Here is a 14871-nt window from a genome sequence, read left to right as displayed (position 1 = left end):
TGACATCCGTGCGCCGGAGGGGACTTATATGGCTCCACTGACACCATATCTGGAGACGACATCACTGCGGAGCCGTACAACGCCATCCCCGGCACGCAGAGGTACTGCTGAAAAATGTCTGGATACAGTCTGGCACCTTGGGAGAATTCAGTTAAGAAACCTGTGAATAGATGTCTCTATCAGAACAATCACTTTTTTTTCAACTGTTGTGCAAAATACGTATAATACATGTAATGCATTTAAATGTCAATTTTGCCCTAGTTAATACACCTCATAATACTGATCATAATAAACACTGCATTTTAGTGCAAATGAAGCGCTAGGGAGTGTTTGCTAAAATCTTGAAAAATATAATACTTTAATGAATTCTTAAAATGTATGACATTGTGGAGAATCAGCCATTATTTAAAGAAACATTTAACCAGTTGATCCAGTGTAGGCTCAAAGTAGGGTAAATTAGGAAGGGTTTAATCTCAATGTAAAAATTATTGGAAGGGCCACAGTCAAAACAAATAATTTCATAGACAACAAGGATGGCATAAACTAAAAACATAAGACTGATGGAAAATGAAGGTAAGGTTTGTGTACTCATTCAATTTTTTCTTTTGTGTACCAGCAATGCTTCTGTATTCTTCATCTTTATATAACGATGTTAAAATCTGAATGACTGACCTGGATCTTCTAAAAATATGAAGGTTTTGCAGCAATGTGTATGACTATGTCCTAGTAATCTGCAGCCAGAGCCGGACTATTGGATTAGGAACTTAATTGGAACATTAGACGTAAAGAGAAAAGTGCTAAAAGACACCAGGGACCACATTAAAGAGAGTGCCCTGGGGGTGAAACAGGCATTTGCGCCCGCATTGCGAGCACCCAAGGCACTTTGGTATTACAGAAGGGGCCGCTGATGCTTGTTCGGACTCTTCTGTAATACCGAAAGCACTGACGAACATAAAGCGCCAGAGCTATCTGCAGGGGGCATTTCCTCATTTGAATGGGGTCGTGCCCCATGCAAATGAGGGAATCCCTTTGCCTTTGCACCTGCGCCGTATTACAGATGCAGGTGCAGAGGCAAAGAGGTTGTCAGGAAGCGCACTGCAGGTAAAGGGGCTCTCATGGACACACCAAACATCTCCCTGCAGGTGGGTGCAGTCATTGACTGCACCTGCCTCCAAGGGAATCTCTAATCCCTCTTCAAAGTGCAGGTGGGTTGCCGTCTGCACAGTGAAACATGGAGTGGCTGCTTCAAAGCAGCTCCGTATTTCACTTGAATGCGCTGCCCCATGGACGGCATGAGTTTGCAGCTGTCCAGGCGCAAACAGGGAAAGTGCGCCCTAAAACATAATATGGCCCCAGGGGTGCATTACAATTTGGGTGTACATTCATGATCTGTTCCATACATTGCTCCCAGTGTAGATGTGAATGTTTGCCTGCACTGGAACACATTAGAGGAATGTGGACAAGTTGTTTGAAGACCAGCTTTTCTGCCTTTCACTGCATTTGGCTAACCCTTCATCAGTTTTAAAGGAGGTTGGGCAGGGAACCACCTGCACACAGTGAATAAACAGAATTAGAATCTCGGATTCACAGTAGAGGTTCTTAATGAGAGTCATGCAAAATAAAGGTAGGTATCTCTTGTCAACATCTCATGAAGAGGACCGTCATCAAGGATTTTCTTTATGATCATATATTCCACTGCCTGATGGAGAGTGCCTTGTGCCTCAATTAAGCTAAAACAAAAGTTCTAGATTTGAAAGCAACAAAACCCAACTCTCCATCCTTTGCCCAGTCCCAGGGCCTCAGAACACCCCCATTAACCTCACTAAAACTAGAAATTCTGGGAAACATTTTCATTGTCAACCCTACTCATTGCTCAGCTAATGCCATTACAAAAGGGCTCAACATGCAGCTGTCAATCCTACAAAATCTACCAGCTCGAGCTAACAAGAGCTTTAGTTACGGCCAACTTTTTTTGTTGGATGTCCTCTACACTGGACCCCAAACATCTTGTCCACAAATTACAAAGAGTTCTAAATCGGGACGCCAATATGTGTCTGAAACTTTACAGAAAGTCTACCACAAAGCTTACAGCTGGAAAGGAACAAGCAACTGTCCCAACTAAATACAACCATACATCTTATCTAAAAGCACCTTTAAATGGCTGAAACGTCAAGAGATAATCTTGGACGCCCAAGGTCCTAAATCCTGGAAAGCTTTAGACCAACACATGGAAGGCTAAGAACCTAGTAGAACTGATTTACATGTGCTTCAGAAAATAAATGAAAACTGAGATGTTGATACTTTTCTACAACTAAACTCCAATCAAAGGGATTGTGATGAAGACTTCAGTCAAGTTCCACCTTCTGATAAGACTCTAACATCTCATTTACATCACAAACTCGCCATTCTGATTCACAGAACTAACCTAAGAACAAATCCTAATCTTACTACCATTTTGGTATGCACAGAAGGCACTTACTCATTTTGGTATTCACAGAAGGCACTCATCAATGAGTAAGTGCCTTCTGTGAATAGCAAAATGAGTAAGTTACTCAAAATTAGTAAGTTGCTCATTTTGGTATTCACAGAAGGAGATGAGTAAGTGCCTTCTGTGAATACCAAAATGAGTAAGTGCCTTCTGTGAATACCAAAATAGTAGTACGTTTAGGGTTTTGTTTTAAATTAGTTCTGTGAATCGGGCCCTATGTGCCTAAGAACCTGGCTATTTTGAAGTAATCACAAGGAGACAAGTAACTAAATATGAAACCTCAAATAAATAATAGAGGTCCTCATTATAAACCCTGGTGCTTGGGGTAGATACTTCACAACACTGAATTTAACCAAACCACAAGCATTGTTAACTCTAGGAATTATAGGGGATTACAAATTCTGAGCTACCACTAAGCAATGCAGAAGTTTCCTCCATATCTTTTATTTGCTTCAGCAGCCATAGTGCACAAGGAAATATTTTACACAAGTCTCTAAATGCCAATTGGGACTCAAAACATCTGTTAGATCCCCCATCGAAACTCTGAGAATCTTGCAATGGGGCTATATTAATAAGTTAAAAAAGAAATACAATGTTATCTAAACTACCGATAGGGACAGAATGTCGGGAAAGGCAGTAAGATGAAGAGGGATATATTCAGGCACTTTCCGAAGAGTGATTCGTAATATTGAATTTTTGAGCCTAAACAGAAACCTAGTGATTATCTCTGTAAAATATGTATGTGATATAATTAAAAGTTTATTAATGGCAAATCCTAGATTTCTATGTGAAATGGGGGCACAGTCTTGCTCTTAGAGAAGGCTGTATATTTCCCAGGACGAACTTAGAGTTTTTTAAAAAGGTTTTTTTCTGCAGATTTATATAGTGCGAACTCCACCCGAAGGTATTGTAGCGCTTTACATGACCAGCGGTTAGGTTACACAAGGACACTGTATCATATCAAGACCCACTGGTAGCAAAAGAGAGTGAATAGAGCATAGTGTAATGGTGTAGCAGGGAGGAGCTGATGAACTGAGATTACAAATAAAAGAAAGTGGATTTTCAGCCTCAGAACAATGTTTATGCCTGTACATTGATGGGATTTCTGAACAGTTTATGAGGCTTGTTAATGGTGTTCCAAAGTTCAGACTACTTGGAAACAACCAGTGCATTGCTAGACAGCTTGAAGGATGCACATTCTTCAAGCAGATTTGGAGCATCTTGAGTGGGTGTAAAGCTAGGAGCTTTTTGTCCGAGTTAAAAAAGAGAAAGTTTATACTAGACTGGATTAATTGTTCACGCTCTTAAAAAGTATGTAGACAGACGTGCTATTCACAATTTCCTAGAGTGGGTGGGCTATGGCTTTTTACAATCTGAACTTAAAAAGTCATAGAGTGTCCTATGAGAGATACTAAAAAGTTAGAAAAACCAATGGCATGCATCTGAAGAGGATTTTGGGAGAGGAGGCATAATCAATTTGTTAAGGAATGGGAACATTCACGGAGAAACGTTTTATGAATTACTGACCCAAAACAAGTGAATGTCGGTGAGCATTGTGACATTAACATTCCTCCATAAAATGTAATTTAATAGGGAACATGCCAAGAGAGTAACTGTCAGGAGAAGTGAAAATATTACAGAAGAGGAAAGGGGAGTAAGAGTAATGAAGTCGCGTCAGAGGTTGAAATCAATTAAAATGGCGACCTGCATGGATGAAATAGCCAACATCAAAGGAAATTTGGAACACATCAGGGAAGGCTATAGGAGTCATGAATATTGTCAAGTCACAGTTGACAGGCAAGCAGAGGAGAAAGAAGAAGGGTTACAAAGAATTTGTGTGTGTCAGTATTTTGAGACCAGGAGCGAAGAATATAGCAAGGCTATAAAAATACACAGATACTCGATGTATGCTTCAACAAACCACTGTTCTGAATACAATCTATTTTGCATATAGAAATAATGAAACCTTACCCATCGCAGGAGTTGCCAGTGTTTGGCGACCTACTAGTTGTGCAGGGCCCAGTCCATCCAGGAAATCGCTGAACTGACTGTCAGCTCCTAATCTCACCCCCGGAAATATTAAACTAAAATGGAAAAAAGAGAGATAGGTTCAAGAGCAATGATTTGCTGTGGATTAATCATTATCATGTGATCGTATCTTCCTTAACATGCTTGGTAGTCATAACGCACTGGTATAAAAAAAAAAACAGACTCAACCCTTACTGCAGTAGTATAGCAGTTGATTCATCATAAATGACCCAATGCAAACAAGGAGACAATCAAGATACCATTCGGTCTTGCACCACAGCGTGGCCTTGCACTAATGCTGTCTTTATCAAAAGTTCTAACACTGAGGAGAAAAACATTTTTACGGCTCAAGCATGCTAATCTCTGACAAATCACATTACTTTCTTTCCATTTCGTACTGTGAACCACATTAACAGTAACTTAATTGGGCCACAGATGATTTAATTTGTTCATGTCAATTGAGTCTCTGGTCTGGTGCTGTTATTCTTAATAACATGTTTGCTGGTCAGGGGATGACTATTGATTTCTGATGGCTTCCCTTACAAACTGGTGTATGGACTTGCAGACAAATGTTATCCTGGCCCTATAGAAGTGAGTCTTTTCTAAAAAAAAATCATCGGATCTGATATTTTAATCACAATTCAGAATAGAATAGAATACAGTTCAACACAATTTCCAAGATAACATCCTTCCCAGTGGAAAGTTTGACGCCTATTATCCAGGTACACCCCATTAGGCGAGGGAGACTCTGAATAAAGTGAAGCTTGGGGAACCCCTACTCCCATTTTCCACAATTCAACAGCTCAAAGAACTCTACACACACAAACACGCCAGCAGGCACACACACACTCTATCTATCTAAATATGTATCTATCTATCTATCTATCTATCTATCTATCTATCTATCTATCTACACATATATTATATAATAAACAGCAATTGTGTCATGTCAATAGGCTGCCTATGCATGCAAATCTATAAATGATATTTTTCAAACTGTCACTTTTTTCTATGGCTGTATTGTACACCTTTTTAATTCTTGTCTCAGATGTGTTTCAGCATAACCAGCATGGTTTTATTGGGCCATTTACACATGGAATGGTGGTCAACATAATAGTTCTTGCCCTCGCACCCTACCTTTACTTTCTTATTAGGTTCTTGTAGAAACGATTCAACCATGTATCAGAGGTGTGGGACGAATACCTCTACAAAACAATTTTTGCATGCCGTTGGGTGATCTTCCTACCAGGAAAAAACGACTAAAAGGGAAGAGAACTGTTGCCCACAAAACAAGGAAGTAGTTATTGTTTGTGCTGCTGAAGAATTGAAGAGTCAAGAGGAAGAAACAAGTGTGTAACCAACCGTTATAAAATGTGACCTGCAGATGCATTTAAATGACCATCAATTACACAGGGACAGTGCTTGGCCTGTTCTCTTTCTCTATTTCAACCAGATGTCCTTTCTTAGAATTGTTAGAGAATTTTTAAAAAGCGCCTCGTATAGGAAGTTGCAGTAAAAAGAAGATGCGCCTTTGTATCTGTAGCAAGATATTGTGTTCGGATAGTGCTGGAACACCTTAGCAATAATCATTTTGTCCTCAAGAATTGTTTGTGTACTTTGTTTTGCAAAACTAGCCGTATTCACTCCCAGTGTATTCCATGCTGTTAAAAGCTCATATCTGTGAAAAATGAATGCTTGGATGGACCCGGGCAACCTCAAGGTCATGAGACTCTATTGAGTCAACGGGTGCCTTTCATCTCTTGTGTGCCTTGGTCGGTACTGCAGAAGCTCCGATGCGGCACTTGACTTTATGGTAGCGAGGCAAAGGACCCAAAGCTCACTAAGGGAGGTGCTGTAGCCTACAAACATAAACCTCACCAGTGCCTCAAAGAACATGCAATAAATCATTGTTTTTTCTGTACATTGTCTTAAAAAAAGGTACTTTAATATAAAAGCAACCAATTAAACACTATGCAAAAAATTACACATATTTACAAAGTGACAGGTTGAAATCCCAATCGTAACCGGGTCTCGCAAACTACATGGGATGCAAATCACACAACCTATTATGCTTAGTACATACTACTTGGCGGGCCTCAATATTGGAATCATAATGTCCTGTGTAATGAAGTATAATGGTAGTCATAAGGTAGATCCAAGTAGAGATTTTTATTAAGTTGTTACAGGATCATTGATGTTGGTCACAGGATCAATTCAAGATAGTACAAAGTTAATCCAAGCTAGTACATGGCCCCACCAGGAGCTGACCTTCATAGCTCAGCCCACTCATTCCAACTGTCACTCCTCCAGTCCACCAGGCATATCAACATTCCACGCTGTCATCATGCAATCCAAGTTTCCATACACACAGACACATGCAAACTAGCTAAGCTGCTGTAAATGTAGTCACAACATATCCTCTTTCCTTAAGGAGACAAAGAGAACAAATAAATAAATAGTTACAACGAATCATAAAGAAAAGAGCAGAAAGCCAAAGATAAAGACAGGCAGAAAAAGTGCATACTAGGAACAGGATGTAAGTGAATGGATGCTAACAGGATGCTACCAAGAAGACGTAGCGAGACACACCACCCCTTCCCTAGGGAACATCAGAAAAATATAGAGAAAGTTAAAGAGTAATAATAAAATAACGTGTGCAGATCTAAATTAAACACACCATAAAACGGGTACAGGTGAGTACAAAGTAATGTAGACACAAAGTTTACATAGGTAGGATGAAAACAGTGAAAAGGATGTGCGCACAACCCACACTGCAGACTAGTTCAAGAGTAGAGAGACCAGCTCTTAAATACAACCACCCTTCGACAAAATAAAAACAAAAAACAACCATATAAACTTAGAGCGTCAGCAATACCAAGATGGTCTAAAGAGAAAAATAAGCAACTCACACAAAATATGTACCACGTAACACACAATTGAAGCGTGAGTAACCCAAAATAAAAGTTGCACAAATAATTATAAATACTACAGTCTTACTGAAATGCTGTATAAATCACTATAAATAATATAGTCGCCGATCACAAAATGGTGGGACGTTTATTACGTCTTGCGGGGTGGCTCTCGGCACAATGATGCAGCCACATATTGCTCTAAAGATATCCTGACGTGAGAAAAGCGTCATAAAAGAAGATGAGGCATTGAAGTTACAGCCAGGTTGTGTGCGCTGAAGGGATCTGCGTGATGCGAAGCTCATGCGTGAGATCATAACATGGTGAGAAGCGCAAGCTCTTTTGAATTTAAAAGTAATGCCAAACCGTCGAAACTTTCTGTGTAACACACACTTGTAATAAAATGTTGCCAGTACTTGCCAAAATATCCAGAAACACGCCGCAGATATCATGAATACACTTTTAAATGTTCTTTCGACGCACATATTGCCAGCCTCTTTCGATAAACACTCACTAAACCAAGCAGTAATAAAGTCCACTTTGAAAGTACAGCCAATTAATTCAGATGCCTCTCGCCAAAACATCCACTTTAACCCCTCACTGGTCTGGTAATCATTTTTTTTTGGAAGGCAGGAAGCTTTTACACATTACTTGCAGACGACAAGTTTTAAAAAAAAAACTGTTTCCTTTCTATTAAGCCACTGCTCAATCTTGCTTGACTGTTTAATCTCAATTTCTCTGGTTAGCTGTCTAATTAATCTTGATAGTTTACGAAAAAAAATAATAATAAATGGGTGCAGTCAGCTTTCACTGTATTCAAGCAAAAGGCAGCCACATGTGTAACATCATATAGGTTGACCCATTTGAACAATGTCTCTCTTCTTGAGTTTGTTGAACAGTCTGTCTTTAAAATCTTTAACCTCTTTCTTCAAGTTAATGAATGTAAGGAGTGAGAAACGCTTAGGCAGGCTGTCCTGATGGTAGTGGACACTGGTGGGGCAAGATGGGCGTTGTTCTCCTATTTTAAATTACATTTTCTTTAAGAGGTTTACTTATGTAGTTCCTTATGTAGATCCTTATTCAGTATATAAATAGTCTCATACCTCAGGTAGCCAGCAAGCAGGGTTTCTTCGCCAGATCGTCGCCAATGTAATGAAGTATAATGGTAGTCATAAGGTAGATCCAGGTAGAGATTTATTAAGTTGTTACAGGATCATTGATGTTGGTTACAGGATCAATTCAAGATAGTACAAAGTTAATCCAAGCTAGTACATGGTCCCACCAGGAGCTGATCTTCATAGCTCAGCCCACTCATTCCAACTGTCACTCCTCCAATCCACCAGGCATACCAACATTCCACGCTGTCATCATGCACTCCAAGGTTCCATACACACAGATTCATGCAAACTAGCTAAGCTGCTGTAAATGTAGTCACAACATCCTGCTTAGGATGTCATTGTAGTGGCAGGGGGTGCACAGCTTCAGGGAACACAATACACTGAAACAAAACGCAGACTGCAAGCAGCTCTTTGGAGTTAAGATAACTCTGTCTCTGCTGACAGTTTTCAATAGGGGTTTGTCCTTTAAGCTCCCCGTGGCAGAATCTATCCGCTTTTGACATCAGCTAGGGATCTCCTGGCACCTAAAATTTCAAGTAATGATTCTTAATGCCTTTCTGCAGCCTCTGGAGCTGCTGCTTTCTACTCTTTATTATCAGATTGGCTGTAGGTGCAAGACATGGATGTGTGCCTAGCCCGGGTGGTCTGTGGACCTGGGGTCTTCCTGTCAGAAGCATCCCAAGGACCCAAAAAGCCTACTACTGTCCGTGCCTGCAATCAACAGACACCCAGGCTCTCTGTCACTTACAGACCATCCACGGGTCCATCAGGACCTTACAGTAACCAGTCAGGGGGCACTCCAAACAAGCAAGTCCCCAGAAGTCCAGAAGACACCTACTTCAGGATTCTCAGCAAGTCCACCCTCTACTGGCCTCTAGAGGGGTCCAGGGGGGTGGGACATCTCCCCTTGAAGGGAATCCTCAAGTCCAGCGTACTCCAACATCTGATTGTGGTGGATAATCTCAAGCTGTTCTTTGTTCATCTTTCACAGTTCCTCTTCTCAGAATATGTAAAGAGAAGTGGCTATTCGTCTGACTGCCCACCTAACCTGGTGGTGCAATGCCATCCCTCCACACCTTATTTTACTCAAAGTGCCCAGCGTAATGTTTGTGCCACCCTTGAGATGCAACATGTTACAAGATGACAATTTCAAACAAAACTGTAACCAATCTCTCACACCCACCTATGCTTTATTTCTTCAGTCTCAAAATTAAAAAAATAGTCGGAAGTGACTGGAGACAAATGTCTTTCTGTTCGCCTTTTTCCCCCCATTTCGGATAATCATCTAAGGTAATCTGCAGAGAGGTGGTGCTAACAGTTATGGAGATTGGACCTAGTCCCCATCTCATACCTGGAAAAGGATTATCTCCCTTGGGTAGGCTTATTGTGACAGAATCTTTCAATCTATCAAAAATGCAGCTTGCAGTATGCATCTCATCAAAGCTGGCTCAGGGAAGCAAGCCTAAAACTTTAATATGTGAATGAACCCATGCATGACCAGATTGATCTCAGATTTGGGTTCTCTGTCCACTAATTTGGGTACAAGTCAGAGACTCTGACCTCTGTCTTGACTTGCATTCAATATCAATGAATGTAGGGTATTAATAGCGCTCAAAGACAATTACAATACAAAATCCAAAGATTATTGACAGCACACCCAGTACCTGACAAACCAAGCATTGCAGGGTGGACAGGTTCACAGCAGGATCGGATTGAGGCTTAATGATGGTGATGAAGGAGCCAGGATAAGGAGTTCTTGTGCCACAACAGCGATCGGTAGAACAATATTGGTGTTCGAGAGGTTGGCAGATTCGTGGTCAGCAAAGCCACAGAGACGATGAAAGGACCGTGGAAACGACAGACGTACGGTATTAATAAACCGACAGAGTCTCTTGTAGGAGATAGTTGTTTGTAGACAGTCCAAGGGAGTGGCTGATTGGCAAACCCGGATGATTGGTGGAGGGAAGTGGGGTAAAAAGAAGTCCTTACCATTCAGAGAGAGGCAGAGAACATACATGACTGGAAGATAGAAGGGCCGGCACGGAAAGAGTGCAGGAGAGGAACACTGGCAATAGAACAGACGACTGACAATAAAAACTAGTGATAAACTTAGGGATTAGGCAGACAATTAATAGTTTGTGTTTTATGGCGCTTCCAACCGCAATGCTGGATCTTCTACATGCTGTAATAACATGTGGTGCTATACTCCCATGATTTGGTGCTGGATTTGTAAGCGAGTCATTTCTGGGTCACTGGATGCGCTGGTGTCAATGGGGTTCGATTGCCTCATTGGGAGGCCCTCGTGCCCTCTTGGATGGAGAGGAGCATCATGGGTAAGGACAGGAAAGGAGTGAGTGTGCTCAAGAGCACCTTTGATGAGAGCCATGAGCCGGTGTAGTATGTGTCATCATGGTTGTGTGTGTCGAGGGTGGGGCAGTAGTCCTCACATGTTCACCTTCTTGCATGCCTCGGTCACTACCACACTGTGTGATACAGCGTTCTCATGCACAGTATACAGTTGTAGTGCATGCTGTTCGCATGCGCACCATTTACAGTACTTCCACTTCACATGCAATATCCAATTCTTAAAAAGTAAATAGCTCCCAAATGCATTCATTTACTTCCCTCGTGCGCATTGACAATCACCAGTGGAAACCCGCTGTCAACAACATGTCAAGGAAGGAGGACGGCCTATTGTGAATGTAAACAGGGCTTGTTACGGGCGAGCATGGGCGATTACACAGCACGCAAGAGCCTAAATGTATAATAATGTGCTAGAAAAAAAATCTGTCAATTAAGCACTATTCTATGACGACTGGCACCAGTCAGGTACTGAAAGGTTTATCAAATTAATACTTCTCCCCAATCAGTACTTCCCAGTGGGGCTTTTTCAAAGGGCCCCATTGTTGCTGTTCCAATTATTAGCATTGTTATTAGTAATAATATTAGCAATAAAAGAGGGTTGCTGTTCAACTGCTTGCCCGTGCATTATTTTTTTTAAAGCTTTATTGTTCAGTTTTAAACATTCATGGACAAAATATATAGTACATTGCAGCATATAGTATTGGCATCAACAGAGATAAATACATTGTGATATGCACGATATGATACAAACCCTGCTGCAAGTGGCCGATGGAACGTGGGGGAAAATCGAAGACATACCATAAGTTATTCCACAGGGTATTTGCAATACAGGGAAATATCTGCTTCCCTCAGCCCTCCTGATACAAACAGAGCTTAAGTGTGAGTGAAGGCTAATAAAAGACATTCCAACTCCATGGGTGCCGGTTGCTGTCCATGCTCCTAGCCAACCCCCTCAGGAACTATACCACTAGCCGTCTGAGAGTCATGTTCAGTGCGTTTCTTAGCAATGTAAGCCTTGTATGGTCCCCAAATATCCACAGGTCACGGGGAGTTAGGATAGGAACCAATGTGGCGTATTCCTCGCAATTTATTTTGTCAAATGCTAAGCTGCGAAGCCATGACTGCAGTGAAGGCGGTCCTCCTTCTACCCCATAGGAATGCCACCCCTTGCTTGGCTAGCAGGAAACCTAGCGCTGCTAAATTCCTGACCTTACTAGGAAAATTAACCACATACCCCAAGAATGCAATCTCAGGAGTTGGGATCAACGACATGGAGAATATGTCCCCTAATGTGATGTGTATCTGAATCCAGTATTGCTGTGTTTTAGGACACGTCCACGAGAGGTGGGCAAAGTCGGCAAATGGAGCTGAGAATTTCTGGCAGTGGTAGGGCCTAGTATGTTCTATCTTGAGGGACCATGATGGGATGTGGTACATTCTACGGAGAAACTTAGAATGAAGCAGCTTATGCCTGCTATTCAAGGACACCTCTTTAGTTGCTCTGCAGCACAGTTCCCACTTGTCATCTGTATTAGTCCTTCCCAAATCCATATCCCAGCCGAGCGTGTTTTAGCATCAGAGGACGGTCGGGACATCACACATTGTTTGTACAGTTTTGAGATCAAATGTGCGCCTGTGGGACATTCAATAATTAGGGTCAGTGGTGGGGTTGGCTCCGGAGAAGCCAGGAATAAATCTAACGTGGCCCGCAATATGGAATACATAAGTTTCAGTACAAAGGTGTCCATAAAGGAGCGTTCACTGAATCGAGCCTCCTCCGACACCGAGAAAACATGATCATCTGGAAACAGGTCACCTATTGTGTGTTGTGAAATTTCTCAAGTGTGCTCTGAATCAAGACCTCACTCGTTATGGGGAGCAATGAAGGATTTGGCAGAGGCAATGCCGGAGAATATAATTGGCCTAGGCCCAACAGTCTACGCAACCTGTCCCATGCCCAGCAAGTGGTGGAGATAGTCTGGATGTCCCGAGGGTCCCTGGGGATGCCCGTGGGTAGAATGGAAGAAAGTTTCTGTGGGAGTACTAGGTCAGCCTCCGGCTTCAAATAGGGGACACGTGAGTCCGGGTGGTACCAGGCATAGGCATAGCAACATTGTGCAATCAGGTAATACAGATACATGTCTGGAACCCCGAAGCTTCTTCTTTCATACGGCAGGGTCACGGTCTGCCAGTTCACACGCAGCCTCTTGTCACCCCAAACGAGACGCAAGAGGAGTGTACGCAGCTGAAGAAAAAAGGTCCGAGTGAGACGAATAAGGATATTGTTAAAAAGACATAAAAACCGAGGAAGGACCACCATTTTAATTATAGCCACTCTCCCGGCCATTGACAGAGGCAACCGCAACCATTTTACAATCTGCGATTCCAGGGAACTAATTGCCCTACCATAATTTAGTCTGATAATAGTGGCGGTGTCTAGATGGATATAAACTCCGAGATACTTGACAGCATCTTGGCACCACTCAAGCGGGAATTCGCATTCCCAGGAAGTCGTGCTAGCAGTCAATGTGAAAATAACAGATTTGTTCCAATTGACACTGAGACCTGAAAACCTGCCGAATCGAATAATTGCCTGAATAAGGGGTTCAAGGTTAAGATGGGGCAGTCTGACATATAAGATGGTATCATCAGCGTACAGGGAAACCAGAAGAGGCCCAGTGCGAAATTGTAAGCCGCAGTGTAAATGTTTTTCTTGAAAGTGTCAAACTAGTGGGTCCATTGCCAGTATGAAAAGTAATGGGGACAGGGGGCAACCCTGCCTCGTGCCGCGAGATAAGTGAAAAGGACTGGAAAGAGTACCATTCAGGCGTAGTCGAGCTGTAGGTTCGGTATATTGGAGAGCAACAGTAGAGACAAAACACTCGGGCATAACAGACAGAAAAAAGGGCCACTCTAGGGAGTCGAATGCCTTCTCAGCATCAAGGAGCACAGAGGCGGCAGGTGTGTTGGGATCAATCCTATGCAACACTGTGAACAGAGTCCGCAAATTGAGCAATGTGGATCTGTGAGGCACGAAACCCGATTAGGCCGGATAAAAGATGGACACTTTAATGAAGATAACCGAATTGTGATTACCTTCGCCAATATTTTATAGTCAAGATTCAGTAGGGATAATGGCCTATAGGAGTCACAGAGTTTGGGGTCTCTACCCGGTTTAGAAAGAAAGATGATGACCGCTTCCCTGAACGTTGGAGGAAGAATACCCACTTCTAGCGCCTCAGCATACACCTCCACCAGTCTCAGGACTTAGATGTCTTTATACGCTTTATAAAAATCCGCAGAGAATCCGTCGAGACCAGGAGCAGGGGAGAACAGCAACACCTCAATCGCCTCAAAAATGCTATCCTGATATATGGGAACGAATAGGAAATCCTGCATATATATCGTTCTAGGTAAACCAGTGCAATTTTCGCAAGGTATTTCCCTTGTTCTCACAGGTCCCCGGTAACTCTGGAAGTGTATAATGTTTTATAGTGAGAAAGCAACGTGTCGCATATATCCGGGGTGGAGTGCAATAACGTGTTGTCCGGTCCTATGAGTTTAGTGATGTAGGCTTTATCCCGCGGGGGCAGAGGGTATGTGCAAGGCTCTTACAGGGTCGTTCGCCTTCCCCATATCTTCTAGCGATATGCTGTTAGTTAAGAAATAATAGCTCTCGTTCTGCTGCTTCTCTAAATTCAAATGCAAAAACAACATTTGATGGACGGAATGTTGCACAATGGCAAAACATTCACCCCCAGTCACAGATCTGGGTTTAATCCATCGTTATTTTGCTCACCACACCACCCCAGTTCAGACATGGTCATATGCAAATCAGTCTTGACCCTGTGCCTCATGGGAACAGAAACCAGAAACCTGTCCTATATGGCTGAGATACCCGCCACCCCCTCTCAACACAATCCCCAAGGATGGGAAACCGGAAACGGTTCTGAACTTTTGGAAG

At 42.3% G+C, this 14871-nt stretch overlaps 1 protein-coding gene across 15 annotated transcripts in view; it reads right to left on the bottom strand.

The window, feature by feature from the left end:
- Nucleotides 1-14871, bottom strand: part of RIMS1 (regulating synaptic membrane exocytosis 1) — a 1970833-nt gene that overhangs the window by 68989 nt on the left and 1886973 nt on the right. For all 15 annotated transcript variants that reach the window (XM_086926498.1, XM_086926484.1, XM_086926488.1 and 12 more), the window contains one exon: nucleotides 4460-4572. In XM_086926498.1, coding sequence (XP_086782624.1) covers nucleotides 4460-4572 — 113 coding nt within the window. The remainder of the gene's footprint in view (nucleotides 1-4459; nucleotides 4573-14871) is intronic.

Source organism: Lissotriton vulgaris, chromosome 6 (genome assembly GCF_964263255.1).
Source record: "Lissotriton vulgaris chromosome 6, aLisVul1.2, whole genome shotgun sequence".
NCBI lineage: Eukaryota > Metazoa > Chordata > Amphibia > Caudata > Salamandridae > Lissotriton > Lissotriton vulgaris.
Note: the sequence above shows the minus strand (reverse complement) of the source record. Positions and strands in the feature narration are given on the sequence as shown.